Source organism: Oncorhynchus keta, chromosome 10 (assembly GCF_023373465.1).
Source record: "Oncorhynchus keta strain PuntledgeMale-10-30-2019 chromosome 10, Oket_V2, whole genome shotgun sequence".
Taxonomy (NCBI): domain Eukaryota; kingdom Metazoa; phylum Chordata; class Actinopteri; order Salmoniformes; family Salmonidae; genus Oncorhynchus; species Oncorhynchus keta.
In genome coordinates, this window is record NC_068430.1 from 23,086,735 (window position 1) to 23,107,472 (window position 20,738).

The 20,738-nt window shown below is 43.3% G+C and overlaps 1 protein-coding gene across 1 annotated transcript; it reads left to right on the forward strand.

Annotated features, from left to right (window-relative positions):
• Positions 1 to 3,777: 3,777 nt before the first annotated feature.
• Positions 3,778 to 20,738, forward strand: LOC118388399 (cytochrome b-c1 complex subunit 1, mitochondrial-like). Its single transcript, XM_035777441.2, has 12 exons — positions 3,778 to 3,944; positions 16,741 to 16,881; positions 17,043 to 17,129; positions 17,267 to 17,396; positions 17,694 to 17,892; positions 18,051 to 18,130; positions 18,283 to 18,398; positions 18,539 to 18,843; positions 18,988 to 19,073; positions 19,175 to 19,263; positions 19,886 to 19,961; positions 20,138 to 20,738. Exons 1-12 carry the CDS (start codon positions 3,882 to 3,884, stop codon positions 20,200 to 20,202), a joined length of 1,437 nt encoding a protein of 478 aa, XP_035633334.1. The 5' UTR covers positions 3,778 to 3,881; the 3' UTR covers positions 20,203 to 20,738.

Consider the following 20,738-nt stretch of genomic DNA (forward strand, 5'->3'; position numbering starts at 1 on the left):
TATTGATCACAGTTTTACAGCCTGTGTACATAATGGCTGCTCATTTAAATGACCTGTCCTGATTTGTCATAGATGCTTTTTTTTAAACTTTAATGAGCAAGCCTTCCTTCATGAACTGGCCTCTGTAAAATGGTATAGAATCAGCTTGATCCCCTCTGTCGAAGACGCTTGGACCGTCTATTTTTAATATTTTCAGTGGTATTGTTAACAAACACGCACCCATAAAGAAAATGAGAATTAAAACAGGTTCAGTCCCTGGTTCGACCGTGATCTTGCAGAGTTACTCCACCTCAAGAATTGCATTTGACGAAAGGCTCAGCACACGCATACTCAGGCTGACTGGCTCTCGTTCAGGCAAATGAGAAATAAGTGCACTCAGGCTGTCCGGAAGGCCATAGTTAGTTACTTTAAGGAGCAGTTCTCTCTCTGTGGGTCTAACCCCAAGAAGTTCTGGAAAACGGTTAAAGACCTGGAGAATAAAACCTCACAGCTGCCTATGTCCCTTAATGTTGATGATGTGGTTGTTACTGACAAGAAGCACCTATCTCCAACATTTTTAACCTGTCTCTCCTCTCTGGGGAGGTTCCCATTGCTTGGAAGGCAGCCACGGTTCATCCTTTATTTAAAGGGGGAGATCAAGCTGAGCCTGACTGTTATAGGCATGTGTTGGAAAAACTTGTCAATAGTCAACTGACTGGCTTTCTTGATGTCTATATTATGCAATCTGGATGTCACTGAAACCTTAAAAGGTCTTAAATGATGTCACCATTGCCCTTGATTCTAAGCAATGTTGTGACGCTATTTTTATTGACTTTGCCAAAGCTATTGATATGTAGACCATTCCATTCTTGTGAGCCAGCTAAGGAGTATTGGTGTCTCTGAGGGGTATTTGGCCTGGTTTGCTAACTACCTCAAAGAGTGCAGTGTATTAAGTCAGAAAATCTGCTGTCTCAGCTACTGCCTGTCACCAAGGGAGTACCTCAAGGCTCGATCCTAGGCCCCACCCACACTCTTCTCAATTTACATCAACAACATAGCTCAAGCAGTAGGAAGCTCTCTCAACCATTTATATGCAGATGATAGTATTTTATACTCAGCTGGCCCCTCCCTGGATGTTGTGTTAATGCTCTACAACAAAGATTTCTTAGTGTCCAAAAAGCTTTCTCTACCCTTAACCTCTTGAAGCCAGGGGGCACAATTTTTATTTTTGGAAAAATAACATTCCCAAAGTAAACTGCCTATTTCTCAGGACCAGATGCTAGAATATGTATATAATTGACAGCTTAGGATAGAAAACACTCTAAAGTTTCCAAAACTGTAAAAAAATATTGTCTGTGAGTATAACAGAACTGATATTGCAGGCGAAATCCTGAGAAAAATCCAATCAGGAAGTGACTCTTATTTTGAAACCCCTGTCTTTCTATGCATCCCTATTGCCCATTGAAAGGGATATCAACCAGATTCCCTTTTCTGTGGCTTCCCTAAGGTGTCTACAGCCTTTAGACGTAGTTTTGGGCCTTTATTTTGAAGAATGAGCGTAAACGTCCACATTGCGTAAGTGGTCAGTTGTTGGCTCTGTGTGATTTTTGCGCTAAACAGAGAGGTAGCCATTTTTCCTCCCGGTCCTAGTGAAAACCCAACTGTCCCGGTTGATATAAACTGCTCAAAAAAATAAAGGGAACACTTAAACAACACAATGTAACTCCAGCGTAGTGTCCAGAGGATGGAGGCGCTACCAGGAGACAGGCCAGTACATCAGGAGACGTGGAGGAGGCCGTAGGAGGGCAACAATCCAGCAGCAGGACCGCTAACTCTGCCTTTGTGCAAGGAGGAGCAGGAGGAGCACTGTCAGAACCCTGCAAAATGACTTCCAGCAGGCCACAAATGTGCATGTGTCTGCTCAAACGGTCAGAAACAGACTCCATGAGGGTGGTATGAGGGCCCGACGTCCACAGGTGGGGTTTGTGCTGACAGCCCAACACCGTGCAGGATGTTTGGCATTTGCCAGAGAACACCAAGATTGGCAAATTCGCCACTGGCCCGCCGGTTCCCCAGACCTGAATCCAATCGAGCACATCTGGGACATCACGCCTCTTCCATCCACCAACACCATGTTGCACCACAGACTGTCCAGGAGTTGGCGGATGCTTTAGTCCAGGTCTGGGAGGGAGATCCCTCAGGAGACCATCCGCCACCTCATCAGGAGCATGCCCATACATTGTAGGGAGGTCATACAGGCACGTGGAGGCCACACACACTACTGAGCCTCATTGTGACTTGTTTTAAGGACATTACATCAAAGTTGGATCAGCCTGAAGTGTGGTTTTCACTTTAATTTTGTGTGACTCCAAATCCAGACCTCCATGGGTTGATACATTTGATTTCCATTGATAATTTGTGATTTTGTTGTCAGCACATTCAACTATGTAAAGAAAAAGTATTTAATAAGAATATTTCATTCATTCAGATCTAGGATGTGTTATTTTAGTGTTCCCTTTATTTTTTTGAGCAGTGTATTATCGAATAGATATTTGAAAAACACCTTGAGGATTGATTATAAAAAACGTTTGCCATGTTTCTGTCGATAGTATCGATATAATTTGGAATTTTTGTCTGCGTTGTTGTGACCGCTATTTCTGGTGGATTCCTAGGCATAACGCATCAAACTGAGGTATTTGGATAAAAAAATATCTTTATGGAACAAAAGGAACATTTGCTGTCTAACTGGGAGTCCCATGAGTGAAAACATCCGAAGTCCATCAAAGGTAAACGATTAATTTGATTGCTTTTCTGATTTTCGTGAACAAGTTACCTGCCGCTAGGTGTACATAATGTTTTTCTAGTATATCGATGAACTTACACAAACGCTTGTATTGTTTTCGCTGTAAAGCATAATTTCAAAATCTGAGACGACAGGGTGATTAACAAAAGGCTAAGCTGTGTTTCGCTATATTTCACTTGTGATTTCATGAATATGAATATTTTCTAGTAAGATTATTTGTCCGTTGCGCAATGCCATTTAGCGTAGTTGATTCCAAGAGGTTTTAATAGAATGTAACTGGCAGAATGGGTGTTGTATGTGGAGGATGAGGGCTGCAGTCGGTATCTCAGGGGAGAAAGAGGGCAAAGAGAGTTTTATAAATAAGCATCAACCAGTGGGTCTTGCAACGGGTATACAGAGATGACCAGTTTACAGAGGAGTATAGAGTGCACTGATGTGTCCTATAAGGAGCATTGGTGGCAAATCTGACGGCCGAATGGTAAAGAACATCTAGCCGCTTGAGAGCACCCTTACCTGCTGATCTATAAATGATGTCTCCGTAATCTAGCATGGGTAGGATGGTTATCTGAATCAGGGTTAGGTTGGCAGCTGGGGTGAAGGAGTGATTACGATAGAGGAAACCAAGTCTAGATTTAACTTTATCCTGCAGCTTTGATATGTGTTAAAGGTCCCCAAAGCACACACATCCCTGGGTCGCTCCTCTTTTCAGGTTAGGAGTTAGGTTAAGGATAGGGTTAGGTAAAGGGTTAGCTAATGCTAAGTTGTTGCAAAGTAGCTAAAATGCTAAAGTTGTCCATGATGACTAGCAACCTTCGGCTTGCTAGATGTTCATTTTTGTACCGCGACCAAACGCCCTAATTCCACACTTGCCTTAAGTAACCATCTGTCTTATGTAATATACCAAACATAACACACCATACTAATTTGAGTGTCCTGGTTTTACTATGTTACGTCTAGTCTATGAGACCAGGCTGAACTTGTTGGTACTGCTGCATGAGTGAAGGGTGGCATGCGCTGACGTCACATTTGTATGTACGTCTTGGGCATCCACGTTGGGGAACGTGCGCGCAGCTGAGTTTTCTGTATTCGACAGGAAAAGATGGCAGCGTCCATGTGCCGAGTCGGGAGCTCTGTGGGTCGAGCCCTCGCCAAATGCCGTAGCGTAAGTATTCAGCAACATATAGGTATTTCAGGGGTCTGTAAGAATAATTGGGTTGTTGGTTGGAATCGGCATTTCCTTCATGTCGGCAACTTTTACCGAGAAGCAGGCCTCTGTAGTTCGTTAGCTAGTAGTGCTAGCGATCTTATTGATATGTAGCTAACACTGGTAACGTTATGTAACCAGAGCACAGTGATGGCTAGGCGGTTAGCATTAGCTTGGAGTTAGCGCAAGGTCAACTCACTGTCAGCAAAGGCGCAGTGTCTCACTGTAAAAAAACGTGACATGAGTGGGCATTTTGGCATCCATGTTTAACACTTTAGTCAACCTCTATCTGCGTTGCCTTATTCGCTTTTTAAAACTAACAAGGTCATTTTGACCATACTTCCGCGTTCTATTTGCCCTAACGTTAACGTTAGCTAGCTAGGTAACTGGTTAGCTACCTACCTCTGTCTTGTCCAACTGGATGCGTGGCTATGTTAAATTGAATTCTCTACATAGTTAGTCGTTAATTGTGTGACCTCAGTTAACTTGAAAGTGTGTTTCCTTTGAGTCGTTAGACTTCAAACGGTGGTGTTGGGCTGCTTGGCTAGCTGGTGAAGTGTTGTTGATGGACCCTCAGTAAAGATAAAAATAGCCCCTCCTTACCTCCAATTTATTAGCTAGCTAAGGTCGACTGGTGGTGTGTGTGAATTGGTGGTGAGGAATCAGCAGATCACCCCACAACCACTTTCTCTCCTTTTCTTGGTCATGATATCAAATCAAAGTTTATTGGTCACATACACAGTTTTGTAAAGGACAAAACAAGAGATTCTATTATTGAATCTCTTGATCCTCTCCCAGTACAGGGATGCAAACTAGTCACATTTCGGCCGTTTTTGAATCCTACGTGATTCGTGTAGATCCGATGAAAAAAGTTTGGGAGAGGCGGGGTGTTTGGATCACTACTGGCTGTAAACAAACAAGTGACACGCGTTTGGAGCAATGCTGGCTGCTGTATCCAAGGCTCAGCCAATCGTTTACAAAACGGTTTACAAAACAGAATGCATTGCAGCACGCGACTGAAGAGAGAAGAGACAACCGATTTACTAGTTACAGCCTCAGCGCGCGCCCCCTAAACGATAACGAAGAGGTAATGTTAGGTGAGAAGCTTGACAACGGAGACGGGGGTGAGAAGGTGATGAAGCGTACTTCATGAGCTGTAACCGAAAAACTACTGACATTCGGAAAGTTTGAGGGGAGGGAGAAAGTATTAGCATTAACTGTCTTGTTAGCTAGATCGAATTATCCGTAGCCAGCCAGAGAAATGCTGAGCAACATGAGCCAATTTATCTGATCAAATAATTGAATTTATGGTGTGAAAATTAGCTTGCTATAATAGTCAGACAGCAAACATTAGCTATCAAACGTTACAACACCAGATGAGATAACATTAGTAACCTAACCAATTATACGACTCTAAATCTCCCCCTGTCAGAATTATCCCCACATTCGCTGCCTTCATTGCTGCGACTTGCTTGAAGGTTTAGATTTCTGCTCTTCACTCCGTTGTCAGTTTAGCCTACATTTCACTGATCTTAGTAGCAGAAAGCATTTTTGTCTGCAGTTTTCGTTATTTATTTCAATATGGCGCCCTTTGTATTAGTCTATACATACATCTACACACATACATTAATGATTAATTTCGGTTTCCTGTTATATAGAAAGTATTTGTCTCTGATGTGTGCCACAACGTATTTGACTCTAGCCACAAAATTAAGGAAATTAGAACTGTGGGAGAATTCTGACAGGGGGAGGTTTTCGACACAGCACCGTTTTACAAATTATAACTCGTTAGTTGCTTACTGGACCCTGGCAATCTGTGTTAAATGTTAACTAGCTAACGAACTAACCACTATGTTAACTCATGTTTTCCCTCTATAGTATGTGGTTACTTTTCAGAATGAGAGAATTAAGATTAAAATGAGGTGTTAAACAAGTGAATTCAGGGATCAAGTGTAGCTGGAGATGGACCTAGCTTAAACTGGATGCCTATAGAGGTGAAAGGAACACCACACACTTTCTATCTTTCTCACTTTTGCTGGCACATTGCTTGTACATGTCTACGGGCAGAAAGTGTACAATGTAATAATGTATAGTCGAAATACATGATTTTTGTTGTGTTGAACTTGACAGTAATGTGTGTGAGGGGGGGATTATATATTTTAATCAGTGAATGTTATTTTTGCACACATGTAGCCTTGTGTACTTGATCGTTGTCTATAGTGGCCACTATAATAGAGCAAAAAATAAAATGCCTGTTTGTTTCATTCTATTTCTACTTTAACTTCTTTGGGTTAGGGGGCAATATATATATATATATATATGCCATTTAGCAGACGCTTTTATCCAAAGCGACTTACAGTCATGTGTGCATACATTCTACGTATGGGTGATCCCAGGAATCGAACCCACTACCCTGGCGTTACAGGCGCCATGCTCTACCAACTGAGCTACAGAAGGACCGCGCAGTATTCCGAAGTTTGGATGAATGAAGTGCCCAAAGTAAACTGCATGTTACTCAGGCATATAATTGGTAGTATTGGATAGAAAACACTCTAAAGTTTCCAAAACTGTTAAAATAATGTCTGTGAGTATAACAGAACTGATGGCAGGCGAAAACCCGAGGACAAAACATCCAGAAATGTTTGTTTTTTTCAGCTCACCTTTTATTACAATGGCTGGAAATGGGAATATAAAAGGTCCTCCCAGATTGCAGTTCCTAGGGCTTCCACTAGATGTCAACAGTCTTTAGAAATATTTCAGGCTTGTTTTATAGAAAAATGAGCTAGAATTTGTCGTTTTTCTAGGTGTCTCCCATTTTGGCTGTAGTGTTTGTAGCGATTTCCTGTGCGTGTGCGTACTTCGTTATTTATCTCCGGTAATGGACGGGGAAAGATGGGGTAACACTGCAAAAAGACTAGAAATCATGGTGAATAACAATCTAACACAGGATGCAGTCGAAATAGCAATAGCCTTCAATTCCTACTTTATTGACTCTGTCAGGGTACTGACACAACCCCCTCCACTGGTTTCTTGGGCTCAGTGCTAGTAAATGATGCAAAATCTGTCTTCATCATAAGGGAGGTTTCTGAGTCAAAGGTGAACAAGGTGATTAGCTCACTAAAGAACTCTAAAGCCAAAGATGTTTGGGCTGGACTCTACCTTTCTTAAAAACTACAAAGAGTCACTCATTGGCCCAATTAGTAAGGTCACCAACACAACTATTGGTCTCGGTGTTTCCAAGGGTATGGAACTCGGCCATAATAACGGCCATCTTTAAATCAGGCAACCCGTGGTGTCAAAGGTTGTTGAAAAGTGTGTAGCAGAACAACTGATTGCCCACCTCAACAACAGCCCCTTCACATTACACTCCATGCAGTTTGGCTTCAGAGCGAAACACTCCACAGAGACGGCCAACTGCTTTCTTCTGGAAAATGTGAAGTCCAAGATGGACAAAGGGGGCGTTGTTGGGGCTGTGTTTCTGGACCTAAGGAAGGCTTTTGATACTGTTAACCATGATATTCTCATCACAGAATTGTCCAAGTTCAACTTTTCCCCTGATGCCTTGAGATGGATGAAATCATACCTTGAAGGCAGAACTCAGTGTGTCAGTGAGCAATGAGCTGTCACCCACTCTTAGCTATGATTTGGGTGTGCCCTAAGGGTCAATACTGGGGCCCCTCCTGTTCAGCCTGTACATTAATGACCTGCCTTCTGTCTGAACTGGGTCTGAAGTTCAAATGTATGCAGATGATACAGTGATATATGTGCATGCAAAGAGCAAACGACAATCTGCACAAGAACTCACTACTGTAATGGTCCAGGTTACAAAGTGGCTCAGTGATCCGTGTTTGCATCTCAATGTGAAAAAAACTGTTTGCATGTTCTTCACAAAGAGGGCAACAGATGCTACTGAGCCGGATGTCTATGTGTCAGGGGAGAAGCTCCAGGTGGTATCTGATTTTAAGTACCTTGGCATCATACTTGATTCCAACCTCTTTTAAAAAGCATGTGAAAAAGGTCATTCAAATATCCAAATTCAACCTAGCTAATTTCCGATTTATACGAAATTGTTTGACTACAGAGGTAGCAAAACTGTACTTCAAATCTATCATACTCCCCCACTTAACATACTGCTTGACTAGTTGGGCCCAAGCTTGCTGTACAACATTAAGACCTATTCAGTCTGTCTATAAACAGGCTCTCAAAGTGCTTGCTAGGAATCCCAATAGCCATCATCACTGTTACATCCTTAGAAAGCATGAGCTCCTGAGTTGGGAAAATCTTGTGCAATACACCGACGCATTTCTTGTATTCAATATCCTAAATGGCCTGGCTCCCCGTCCACTCAGTATTTTTGTTAAACAGAAAACCCAAACATATGGCAGCAGATCCACAGGGTCTGCCATGAGGTGACTGTATAGTTCCCTTAAGGAAAAGCACCTTTAGTAAATCCGTTTTCTCTGTGAGAGCTTCCCATGTCTGGAAAACACTGCCATCAGACACACAACTGCACCACATTTCACACTTTCACAAAATGCTTGAAGACATGGCTAAAGGTCAATCAGATTTGTGAACATGGTCCCTAGCTGTGTCTTGCCGCTTTCCATGTTGTCTGTAGCTTGTGAGGTGTGTAAACACTTTGTTGCTTTTATGAATTTTGTCTGGCTGCTTTTTGCTCTGTCTGTATGCTACGTCTTGCTTGTCCTATGTTGCTCTGTCTGTATGCTATGTCTTGCTTATCCTATGTTGCTATTGTCTATATTGTAATTGTTTTTAATAACCTGCCCAGGGACTGCGGTTGAAAATTAGCCGGCTTGCTAAAACCGGCACTTTTACTGAAACGTTGATTAATGTGCACTGTCCCTGAAAAAATAAAATAAAACACTTATTTTAACATACTATAATACATCAATAAAATCAATTTAGCCTCAAATAAATAATGAAACATGTTCAATTTGGTTTAAATAATGGAGTAGAAAGTAAAAGTGCAATATGTGCCATGTAAGAAAGCCAATGTTTAAGTTCCTTGCTCAGAACATGAGAACATTTGAAAGCTGGTGGTTCCTTTTAACAGGAGTCTTCAATATTCCCAAGTAAGACGTTTTAGGTTGTAGTTATAGGAATTATAGGACTATTTCTCCCTCTACCATTTGTATTTCATTAACCTTTGACTATTGGATGTTCTTATAGGCACTTTAGTATTGCCAGTGTAACAGTATAGCTTCCGTCCCTCTCCTCGCTCCTACCTGGGCTCGAACCAGGAACACAACGACAACAGCCACCCTCGAAGCAGCATTACCCATGCAGAGCAAGGGGAGCAACCACTCCAAGTCTCAGTGAGTGACGTTTGAAACGCGCACCCCGCTAACTAGCTAGCCATTTCACATCTGTTACACCAGCTTAATCTCGGGAGTTGATAGGATTGTGCTGTTTGAATGAATGCTTATGAGCCTGCTGCTGCCTACCATCGCTCAGTCAGACTCCTCTATCTTATCATAGACTTAGTTATAACATAATAACGCACAGAAATAAGAGCCTTCGGTCAGTAATATGGTCGAATCCGGAAACTGTCATTTCGAAAACAAGACGTTTATTCTTTCAGTGAAATACAGAACCGTTACGTATTTTATCTAACGTGTGGCATCCATAAGTATAAATATTCCTGTTACATTGCACAACGTTCAATAATTACGTAAAATTCTGGCAAATTAGGCGGCCCAAACTGTTGCATATGCACTGACTCTGCGTGCAATGAACGCAAGAGAAGTGACACGATTTCACCTAGTTAATATTGCCTGCTAACCTGAATTTCTTTTAGCTAAATATGTAGGTTTAAAAATGTATACTTCTGAGTATTGATTTTAAGAAAGGCATTGATGTTTATGGTTAGGTACACACTGGAGCAACGATACGCACTGCATCGATTATATGCAACACAGGACACGCTAGATAAACTAGTAATATCATCAACCATGTGTAGTTAACTAGTGATTATGATTGATTGTTTTTTATAAGATAAGTTTAATGCTAGCTTGCAACTTACCTTGGCTTCTACTGCATTCGCGTAACAGGCAGGCTCCTCGTGGAGTGCAATGTAATCAGGTGGTTAGAGCGTTGGACTAGTTAACTGTAAGATTACAAGATTGAATCCCCGGAGCTGACAAGGTAAAAATCTGTCGTTCTGCCCCTGAACAAGGCAGTTAACCCACCGTTCCTAGGCCGTCATTGAAAATAAGAATGTGTTCTTAACTGACTTACCTAGTTAAATAAAAATTAAATAAAGGTGTAAAAAAAAAAAACTGCCAAATGGGTGTCCAAAAATACAGATTTCAGATTGTTATGAAAACTTGAAATCAGCCCTAATTAATTGGCCATTCAAATTAATCGGTCGACTTCTAATCTCTATTGCACTCCACACTGCTCTTTCCCGTCCGGACAAAAGGAACACCTATGTGAGAATGCTATTCATTGACTACAGCTCAGTGTTCAACACCGTAGTGCCCTCAAAGCTCATCAATAAGCTTAGGACCCTGGGACTAAACACCTCCCTCTGCAGCTGGATCCTAGACTTCCTAACGGGTCGCCCCCAGGTGGTAAGGGTAGGTAACAACACATTCAACGTGCTGATCCTCAACACAGGGGCCCTTCAGGGGTGCGTGCTCAGTCTCCTCCTGTACTCCCTGTTCACTCATGATGGCACGGCCAATGCCAATGACACAACGGTGGTAGGCCTGATCACCGACAACGAGCCAGCCTATAGGGAGGAGGTCAGACACCTGGCTGTGTGGTGCCAGGAGAACAATCTCTCCCTCAACGTGGTCAAGACAAAGATGATTGTGGACTACAGAAAAAGGACCAAGTACGCCCCCATTCTCATCGACGGGGCTGTTGTGGAGCAGGTTGAGAGCTTCAAGTTCCTTGATGTCCACATCACCAACAAACTAACATGGTCCAAGCACACCAAGATAGTCGAAGATAGCACGGTGCCCTTTCAAAACCTCTTCCCCCTTAGGAGACGGAATAGATTTATGGGTCCTCAGATTCTCAAAAAGTTCAACTTTACCGTTGAGAGCATCATGACGGGTTGCATCACTGTCTGGTATGGCAACTGCTCGGACTACAGAGGATAGTGCGTACGGCCCAGTTTTTAAAATGTTATTTTATTTCACCTTTATTTAACCAGGTAGGCCAGTTGAGAACAAGTTATCATTTACAACTGTGAGCTGGCCAAGATAACGCAAAGCAGTGCGACAAAACAACAGTTACACATGAACAAACGTACAGTCAATAACACAATAGAGAAATATATGTACAGTGTGTGCAAATGTAGAAGAGTAGGGAGGGAGGTAAGGCAATAAATAGGCCATGGAGGTGAAATCATTACAATTTAGCATTAACACTGGAGTGATAGATGTGCAGATGATGATGTGCAAGTGGAGATACCTGGGTGCAAAAGAGCAAGAGGACAAGTAACAATATGGGGATGAGGTAGTTGGGTGTGCTATTTACAGATTGGCTGTGTACAGGTACAGTGATCAGTAAGCTCCTCTGACAGCTGATGCTTAAAATTAGAAAGGGAGATAGGGAGACTCCAGCTTCAGTGATTTTTGCAATTCGTTTCAGTCATTGGCAGCAGAGAACTGGAAGGAAAGGTGGCCAAATGGAGTGTTGGCTTTGGGGGTGACCTGTGAAATATACCTGCTGGAGCGCGTGCTACAGGTGGGTGTTGCTATAGTGACCAGTGAGCTGAGGTAAAGCGGGGCTTTACCTAGCATAGACTTAGATCACCTGGAGCCAGTGGGTTTGGCAACAAATATGTAGTGAGGGCCAGCCAATGAGCGCATACAGGTCGCAGTGGTGGGTAGCACATGGGGCTTTGGTGACAAAACGGATGGCACTGTGTTGGAGGCTATGTTTTAAATGACATCGCCGAAGTCAAGGCTCGGTAGGATAGTCAATTTTACGAGGGTATGTTTGGCAGCATGAGTGAAGAAGGCTTTGTTGTGAAATAGGAAGCCGATTCTAGATTTCATTTTGGATTGGAGATGCGTAATGTGAGTCTGGAAGGAGAGTGTACAGTCTAACCAGACACCTAGGTATTTGTAGTTGTCCGCACATTTTAAGTCAGAACCGTCCAGAGTAGTGATGCTCATCGAACGGGAGGGTGCGGGCAGCAATCGGATAAAGAGCAAGCAATTACTTTTACTTATTTAAAAGCAGTTGGAGGCATTGAAGCTCGTTTGGAGGTTTGTTGGCACAGTGTCCAAGTACATCACTGGGGCCTAGCTTCCTCCCATCCAGGACCTCTACACCAGGCGGTGTCAGAGGAAGGCCCTAAAAATGGTCAAAGACTCAAACCACCCTAGTCATAGACTGTTCTCTCTGCTACCGCACGGCAAGCGGTACCGGAGCACCAAGTCTAGGTCCAAGAGGCTTCTAAACAGCTTCTACCACCAAGCCATAAGACTGCTGAACATCTTATCAAATGACTACCCAGACTATTTGCATTGCCCCCCTCTTCTATGCTGCTGCTACCCTGTTATCTATGTATAGTCACTTTAATAACTCTACCTACATGTACATATTATCTCGACTAACCAGTGCCGCCGCACATTGACTATGTACCGGTACCCTCTGTATATAGTCTCGCTATTGTTATTTTACCACCCCGACAACTGCCAGTGAAATTGCAGGGCGCCAAATTCAAAACAACAGAAATCCCATAATTAAAATTCCTCCTTCCAACACCATTTTAAAGATAAACTTCTTGTAAATCCAACCACTGTGTCCGAATTCAAAAAGGCTTTACGGCAAAAGCACACCATGCGATTTACGTGAGGTCCGCACCTAGCCACAGATAACCATACAGCCATTTTCCAGCCAAGAAGAGGTGTTAAAAGTCAGAAATGGCGTTAAAATTAATCACTTACCTTTGATCTTCATCTGATGGCACTCCCAGGTCTCCATGTTAGACAAATGTTCGATAAAGTTAATCTTTATGTACAAATACCTCCTTTTTGTTCACGCGTTAAGTCCAGTAATCCAAATGCGTGGGCACTAGTGCCCACTAAAGGCGTGGGCACTAAGTCCAGACAAAGTCAAAGTTCCATTACAGTTTGTAGAAACATGTCAAACGATGTATAGAATCAATCTTGAGGATGTTTTTATCATAAATCTTCAATAATATTCCAACCGGACAATTCCTTTGTCATTAGAAATGAAAGGGAACGGAGCCCGTGTTCATGGCTGCGCGCGTGACTAAACTAAAGGCTTTCAACCAGACCCCTGGTTCAAACAGCTCTTATTCGCTCCCCTTTCACAGTTGAAGCATGAAACAACTTCTAAAGACTGTTGACATCTAGTGGAAGCCTTAGGAAGTGCTGCAATCTGACCCCATAGACACAGTATATTGGATAGGCAATGACTTGAAAAACTACAAACCTCAGATTTCCCACTTCCTGGTGGATTTTTCTCAGGTCTTTGCCTGCCATATGAGTTCTGTTATACTCAGACATCATTCAAACAGTTTTAGAAACTTCAGTGTTTTCTATCCAAATCTACTAATTATATGCATATTCTAGCTTTTAGGCCTCAGTTAGGCCTCAGTTGCAGGCAATTTACCCTGGGCACCTTTTTATCCAAGCTACTCAATACTGCCCCCCCAGTCCCAAAGAAGTTGAGAACAAATTCTTATTTACAATGACGGCCTAACCCGGACGATGCTGGCCCAATTGTGCATTGCCCTATGGAACTCCCGATCATGGCTGGTTGTGATACAGCCTGGGTTCGAAACCCGGTCATTAGTGACACCTCTAGCTCTGCGACGCAGTGCCCTGGACTGCTGCACCACTCAGGATGTTTGTAGACCTATGTAGCCAAATTGTATCTATGATGATATGCTATCCATTCATGTTTTTTTCTGTGTTCTGTTCATATCTGAGAATTAACCAATGATATCAGGCCACACCTGGCCATGATTAGACACCTGTGTGTGTCCTTTGACAGTATATAAACTAGTGACCCGCAGTGTTTGTCATTATACCCTGATGAAGACAGCTTGTCTCGTTGGTTATGAGGTTATTCAATTATTGTATCTGAGCTCCTAGTGTGCGGCTCTCCTTTTTATTTTCCAAGTATTTTACTCTGCTAGCCAGCACCTCGCCTAAACAGGTGTGCTTTTCCTTCGCTTCCACGTACACAGTTTAACAGATGATATAGTGGATGCAGTGAAATACTAGCTCCTAACAATGACATTGAGGCGATCATAAATTGCTAAAATGCATAATATTTTGCCAAATGTCTCTTCATTCCATTACTACAGATTATTTTAGCAATTTCATACATATCCTTACACCAGAACTATCAACACAACAAAATCAACCAAACTCAGAAAAAAAAGAAACGTCCTCTCACTGTCAACTACGGTTATTTTCAGCAAACTTAAGAACACATTCTTGCTTTTGCGAAAAAAAAATCACAATCGTTGGACGACTGTACCTAAGCATAAACACCAATGCTTTAAAATCAATACACAGAAGTATATATTATTAAACCTGCATATTTAGCTAAGAGAAATCCAGGTTAGCAGGCCATATTAACCAGGTGAAATTGTGTCACTTCTCTTGCATTCATTGCACGCAGAGTCAGGATATATGCAACAGTTTGGGCAGCCTGGCTCATTGTGATCTAATTTGCCAAAATTTTACGTAATTATGACCTGACATTGAAGGTTGTGCAATGTAACAAGAATATTTAGACTTAGGGATGCCACCCGTTAGGTAAAATACAGAACGGTTCCGTATTACACTGAAATAATAAACGTTTTGTTTTCGAAATTTGACCATATTAATGACCAAAGGCTCGTTTTTCTGTGTGTTATGTTATAATTAAGTCTATGATTTGATAGAGCAGTCTGACTGAGCGATGGTAGGCAGCAGCAGGCTCGTAAGCATTCATTCAAACAGCACTTTCATGCGTTTTGCCAGCAGCTCTTCGCAAGCACAGCACTGTTTATGGCTTCAAGCCTAATGGCTGGTGTAACAGATGTGAAATGGCTAGCTAGTTAGCGGGGTGCGCGCTAATAGCGTTTCAAACATCACTCGCTCTGAGACTTGGAGTAGTTATTCCCCTTGCTCTTTTGTGGAGCGATGGGTAGCGCTGCTTCGAGTGTTGCTTTTGTCGATGTGTTCCTGGTTTGAGCCCAGGTAGAGGCGAGGAGAGGGACAGAAGCTATACTGTTACACTGGCAATACTAAAGTGCCTACAAGAACATCCAATAGTCAAAGGTATATGAAATACAGACGGTATAGAGAGAAATAGTCCTATAAATACTATATTAACTACAACCTCAAACCTCTTACCTTGGAATATTGAAGTCTCATGTTAAAAGGAACCACCAACTTTCATATGTTCTGAGCAAGGAACTTAAACGTTAGCTTTTTTACATGGCACATATTGCACTTTTACTTCTCCAACACTTTGTTTTTGCATTATTTAAACCAAATTGAACATGTTTCATTATTTATTTGAGGCTAAATTGATTTTTATTGATGTATTATATTAAGTTAAAATAAGTGTTCATTCAGTATTGTTGTAATTGTCATTATTACAAATACATTTTTAAAAACCGTCCGATTAATCGGTATCGGCTTTTTTCGGTCCTCGAATAATCGGTATTGGAGGTGAAAAATCATAATCGGTCGACCTCTAATTGTCATGTCAGGATGAGCCTGCAGGAAGGGTACCACATGAGGGAGGAGGATGTCTTCCCTGTAACACACAGCGTTGAGATTGCCTGCAATGACAACAAGCTCAGTCCGATGATGCTGTGATACACCGCTCCAGACCATGACGGACCCTCCACCTCCAAATCGATCCCCCTCCAGAGTACAGGCCTTGGTGTAACGCTCATTCCTTCGACGATAAACGCGAATCCGACCATCACCCCTGGTGAGACACAACCGCTACTCATCAGTGAAGAGCACTTTTTTCCTGTCCTGTCTGGTCCAGCGACGGTGGGTTTGTGCCCATTGGCGACGTTGTTGCCGGTGATGTCTGGTGAGAACCTGCCTTAGAACAAACAGGCTTACAAGCCCTCAGTCCAGCCTCTCTCAGCCTATTGCGGACAGTCTGAACACTGATGGAGGGATTGTGCGTTCCTGGTGTAACTCGGGCAGTTGAAGTTGCCATCCTGTATCTGTCCTGCAGGTGGGATGTTCCTATGTACCGATCCTGTGCAGGTGTTGTTGCCACTGCGAGGTCTGCCACTGCGAGGACGATCAGCTGTCTGTCCTGTCTCCCTGTAGCACTGTCTCACAGTACGGACATTTACAATTTATTGCCCTGGTCACATCTTCAGTCCTCATGCCTCCTTGCAGCATGCCTAAGGCACGATCATGCAGATGAGCAGGGACCATGGGCATCTTTCTTTTGGTGTTTTTGAGAGTCAATAGAAAGGCCTCTTTAGTGTCCTAAGTTTTCATAACTGTGATTTCAATTACCTACCGTCTGTAAGCTGTTAGTGTCTTAACGCCGTTCCACAGGTACATGTTCATTAATTGTTTATGGTTCATTGACCAAGTGTGTGAAAGTGTTTAAACATTTTACAATGAAGATCTGTTATTTGGATTTTTACTAATTATCTTTGAATGATAGGGTTCTGAAAAAGAGAAGTTTATTTTTTTACTGAGTTTATTTGCTGTAGAATCTCTTGTCACAGTGTTGTAGGCTAACTATCCTCTCCCTCTCTTTCCAGCCCATCCTGCTGTCTCTGCGGCGTGGTCAGGCTACGGTGACCTACGCCCAGAGCCTTCTGGGTGCTCCTGAGACCCGTCTCACTGCCCTGGACAATGGCCTGAGGATCGCATCGGAAGAGACCGGACACAGCACATGCACTGTAAGGACCTGCTGTGTCATTGATCATACAATCCAAGCAGTCATCTTGATAGATTTGGGAAACATTGCCTAGTGCAGACATTCACTTAGTCACATTTCAGATGAACCTGACTTTGTTTGGCGCGTCATGGTATCTAGCTAAGTTCCACCTCTGTCTCTCAGGTTGGGCTGTGGATCGGCTGTGGAAGTCGCTATGAGACTGAGAAGAACAATGGAGCTGGGTTCTTCCTGGAGCACATGGCTTTCAAGGTACACAACAGCCCTGACATCTATGCAACCTACCTTCAGTCTCATAAGGGATTTCACACTTACTTTACTACTGCACCAGACTGGCCCAACATGGTTTCTCTTCCACCCCCCTTTTTCCCCATGTTTCTTTTCCCCAGGGGACAAAAAAGCACACCCAGATGGCCCTGGAGCAGCAGGTGGAGTCCATGGGTGCTCACCTGAGTGCATACACTTCCCGGGAGCACACTGCCTACTACATGAAGACCCTGGCCAAAGATCTGCCCAAAGGTGAGCCAACCAAACCACCTACCCAGCATAGCAGACACTTCAATGAGGCAGGAATAAGGCATGGAGGCTGTTTATAAGGTGATATGACAATTCAAGTGTGTGTACAATGGGTTGGGTTCTTATAAGCCCTTCTAATTCCACAGAGGTTGAGTGAGTGTTTATGTATCTAGTTGTAAAGCTCCTGTTTCCTTTTGGTGAATTAGTTTTTCATGCCTGTGTTGAACTTCCATTCCCATGGTCTCCAGTAGTTCTTGTCAATTGCTATGTATACTGAAGTGCCCCTCTCACGCTCTCCAGCGGTGGAGCTGTTGTCAGAGGTAGTGCAGAGCAATGTCCTGAGCGAGGCTGACATTGAGCAGCAGAGGAGTGTGGTGCTGAGAGAGCTGGAGGAGGTAGAGGGCAGTCTACAGGAAGTCTGTTTGGACCTGCTGCACGCCACAGCTTTTCAGGGTACCCCCCTGGGACACAGTGTGCTGGGACCGTCCCAAAACGCCAGGTACACACACACACAGAGCCTACCAGGGAATCCTATTGGGTCAGAGCAAGCTAGGCCAAACCAAAACACCAGGGAAACTTGTACATGTTTTAGAATCCTGTTACATTTCACAGCACTCCCAGTTAGTTGAGCAGTAAAGGTCTGTCTCTTCCCTTCAGGACTTTGAGTCGACAGGATCTGGTAGATTTCATCAGGAGCCACTACAAGGCCCCCCGCATGGTGCTAGCAGCTGCTGGAGGTGTGTCTTCCATACATTAGCACTGGCATGTTAAGGCTGTATATAGAGGTATTACATGCCAATACCAACTGGCCTTGAATGTTTTTTTATTTATTTTATTTGAGTGTAATTTTTGTCTGTTTGTAATGACTCACTACCTGTCTCCTGTGTAGGTGTGACTCATGAGGAACTGGTTGGGTTGGCCAAACAGCACTTTAGCGGAGTTTCCTTTGAGTACGAGGATGATGCCGTGCCTGTTCTGTCCCCCTGCCGCTTCTCTGGCAGCGAGGTGAGGAGCTCCCCTGTTTCAGTGTGTGTCCTAATAGACAGATGTTTGAACAAGGGCACAGGTATCCCATCAGAACTTTTCTTTTTATTTGGAATGTTAATATGGTTAACCCTGTTGTCGTCTCCTCTCGCCCTCTGTAGATCCGCATGCGTGATGATGATATCCCCCTTGCACATATTGCTATCGCAGTGGAGGGTGCCAGTGCCACCAGCCCAGACATTGTGCCTCTCATGGTGGCCAACTCCATCATTGGCAGCTATGACATCACTTTTGGTGGTGGAAAGCACCTGAGCAGCCGCCTTGCTCGTCTGGCCTCAGAGGAGAGTCTGTGCCACAGCTTTCAGGCCTTCCACTCATCTTACAGCGATACTGGTCTGCTTGGCATCTACTTTGTCACTGACAAACACCACATCGATGACATGATGCACTGGTCACAGAACGCATGGTTAGTTGTGATTTCCAATACATACACTCACAAACACAAAACATGGATACACTCCTGGTCCAACACTTATCCTCAGCCTGTGTCATTTTACATATTTCATTTGATAGTATTGACCTCCCTCGTTTTCTTTCTCTTTCCCTGAAGGATGAACTTGTGCACCACAGTGACAGAGAGTGATGTTGCCAGAGCCAAGAACGCCCTCAAGGCCAGCTTGGTGGGACAGCTCGACGGTAAGAGCTCTATTTCCTCATGTAGCCTGTCAGACACTTAAACACACACACAAATACCTCTCCCTGTTCAACACTAACACTGCCGTACTGCTCTTGTGTAGGAACGACACCGATATGTGATGACATTGGCAGGCACGTCCTGAACTACGGCCGCCGTATCCCCCTGGCTGAGTGGGACGCCCGCATCGATGTGAGTACAACCGCCTTCCATGCACCACACATACAGCTGTTACACCCTCTACCACCTAGAGCAGAGGTATTCAACCCCCCCAATTAACAATTAACCTTTAATTCATTACGTTTTCATCTCTTTAAAAAAGTGTTTTAACAAATAAATACTTGTATTCAGTAAAATGCTATTTTTATAATCATCTTTCTCAACGTTAGTATATTGTCCCATACAATAATTAATTAATTTTTATATTAAAACATAGATTCTGAACAAAAATATAAACGCAACATGCAACAATTTCAAAGATTTTACTGAGTTACAGTTCATAGAAGGAAATCAATCAATCAATCGAAGAAAAAACAGTTTGGCCCTAATCTATGGATTTCACATGACTGGACAGGGACGCAGCCGTGGGTGGGCCTGGGAGGGCATAGGCCCACCCACTGGGGAGCCAGGCACAGCCAATAAAAATATGTTTTCCCCCCAAAAAAGGGCTTTATTACAGACAGTTCCCCCAGACCCGACTTAGAATACCACTGATCTAGAGGGTGCTTTTTCTGTCTCTATCTGATCTCACTCTGCATTCCCCCCCCACCCCTTACTGTGTTCACCCCACATTTCTGACCGCCTCTCCCCTCAGGCTGTGACGCCCAGGATGGTGCGCGACGTCTGCTCCAAATATATCTATGACAAGTGTCCCGCTGTGTCTGCTGTTGGTAAGTTACCATACATCAGTATTCCTCCCAAGCAGCCTTTGCACCTTAGTCCTCTTGTCCAGGATATAGATAGCATATAGTCTAAAAGTCCAGTTAGTGGCCACCTAGCTTGGTAATGTTCTGATTCCTCAATCCTTCTCTCATCTCGTCTTACTGTCTTTCTCTCTGTTCCACAGGCCCCGTTGAGCAGCTGCCTGACTACAACAGAATGCGCAGTGCCATGTACTGGCTCCGCTTCTAAGAACCCAATAGTGTTGCTCTCTGCGTGTCCAATGTCTGCTCTTCCTTTCACTCTCCTCGACTCCCTTACTTCTCCCATCACTGCAAGATTGAGGAACTGAGGACTGCCTCAGCTCATCAGCACAGATCTGTATCGGCTCCATCAAAGTTCCCCCTCCATCTCTCGCTCTCACCACTCTATTCCTGCTATGTTAGTTTTAGTTGGTTATGAGGGAGAGAACCACTTGAGGGGGTGAATAAGTTCTGAGTGTTCTGTTTCCCTATAATTATCAATAATTACTTATCAAGAAAGACTGTCATACAGAAGATTTTTGTTAATGTCACTGAGCCTTTTCATGCACCTGGTACTGTTCTGGGGAAGATAGGGGAACACCTGAAGACATTCAGTGATACATACATATACAGTAAAAACGGCACTGTACAACCAGTTAATGTAGAGCAGAAGTATTTATGAATTGATGTAGTATTTTGTTTCTGTCCTATTGTACATAACAGAAGCTCTCATTCCGAAAAATTGAAATAAAACATTGTAAAACA

What these genes read in the sequence shown, in the direction of transcription:
- LOC118388399 (XM_035777441.2), top strand. Translation starts at nt 3,882, where the DNA reads ATGGCAGCGTCCATGTGCCGAGTCGGGAGCTCTGTGGGTCGAGCCCTC. An exon ending in CACTGGTCACAGAACGCATG is followed by an intron (nt 18,844 to 18,987) that starts GTTAGTTGTGAT and finishes CTTTCCCTGAAG; the next exon opens with GATGAACTTGTGCACCACAG. An exon ending in TCCCGCTGTGTCTGCTGTTG is followed by an intron (nt 19,962 to 20,137) that starts GTAAGTTACCAT and finishes TCTGTTCCACAG; the next exon opens with GCCCCGTTGAGCAGCTGCCT.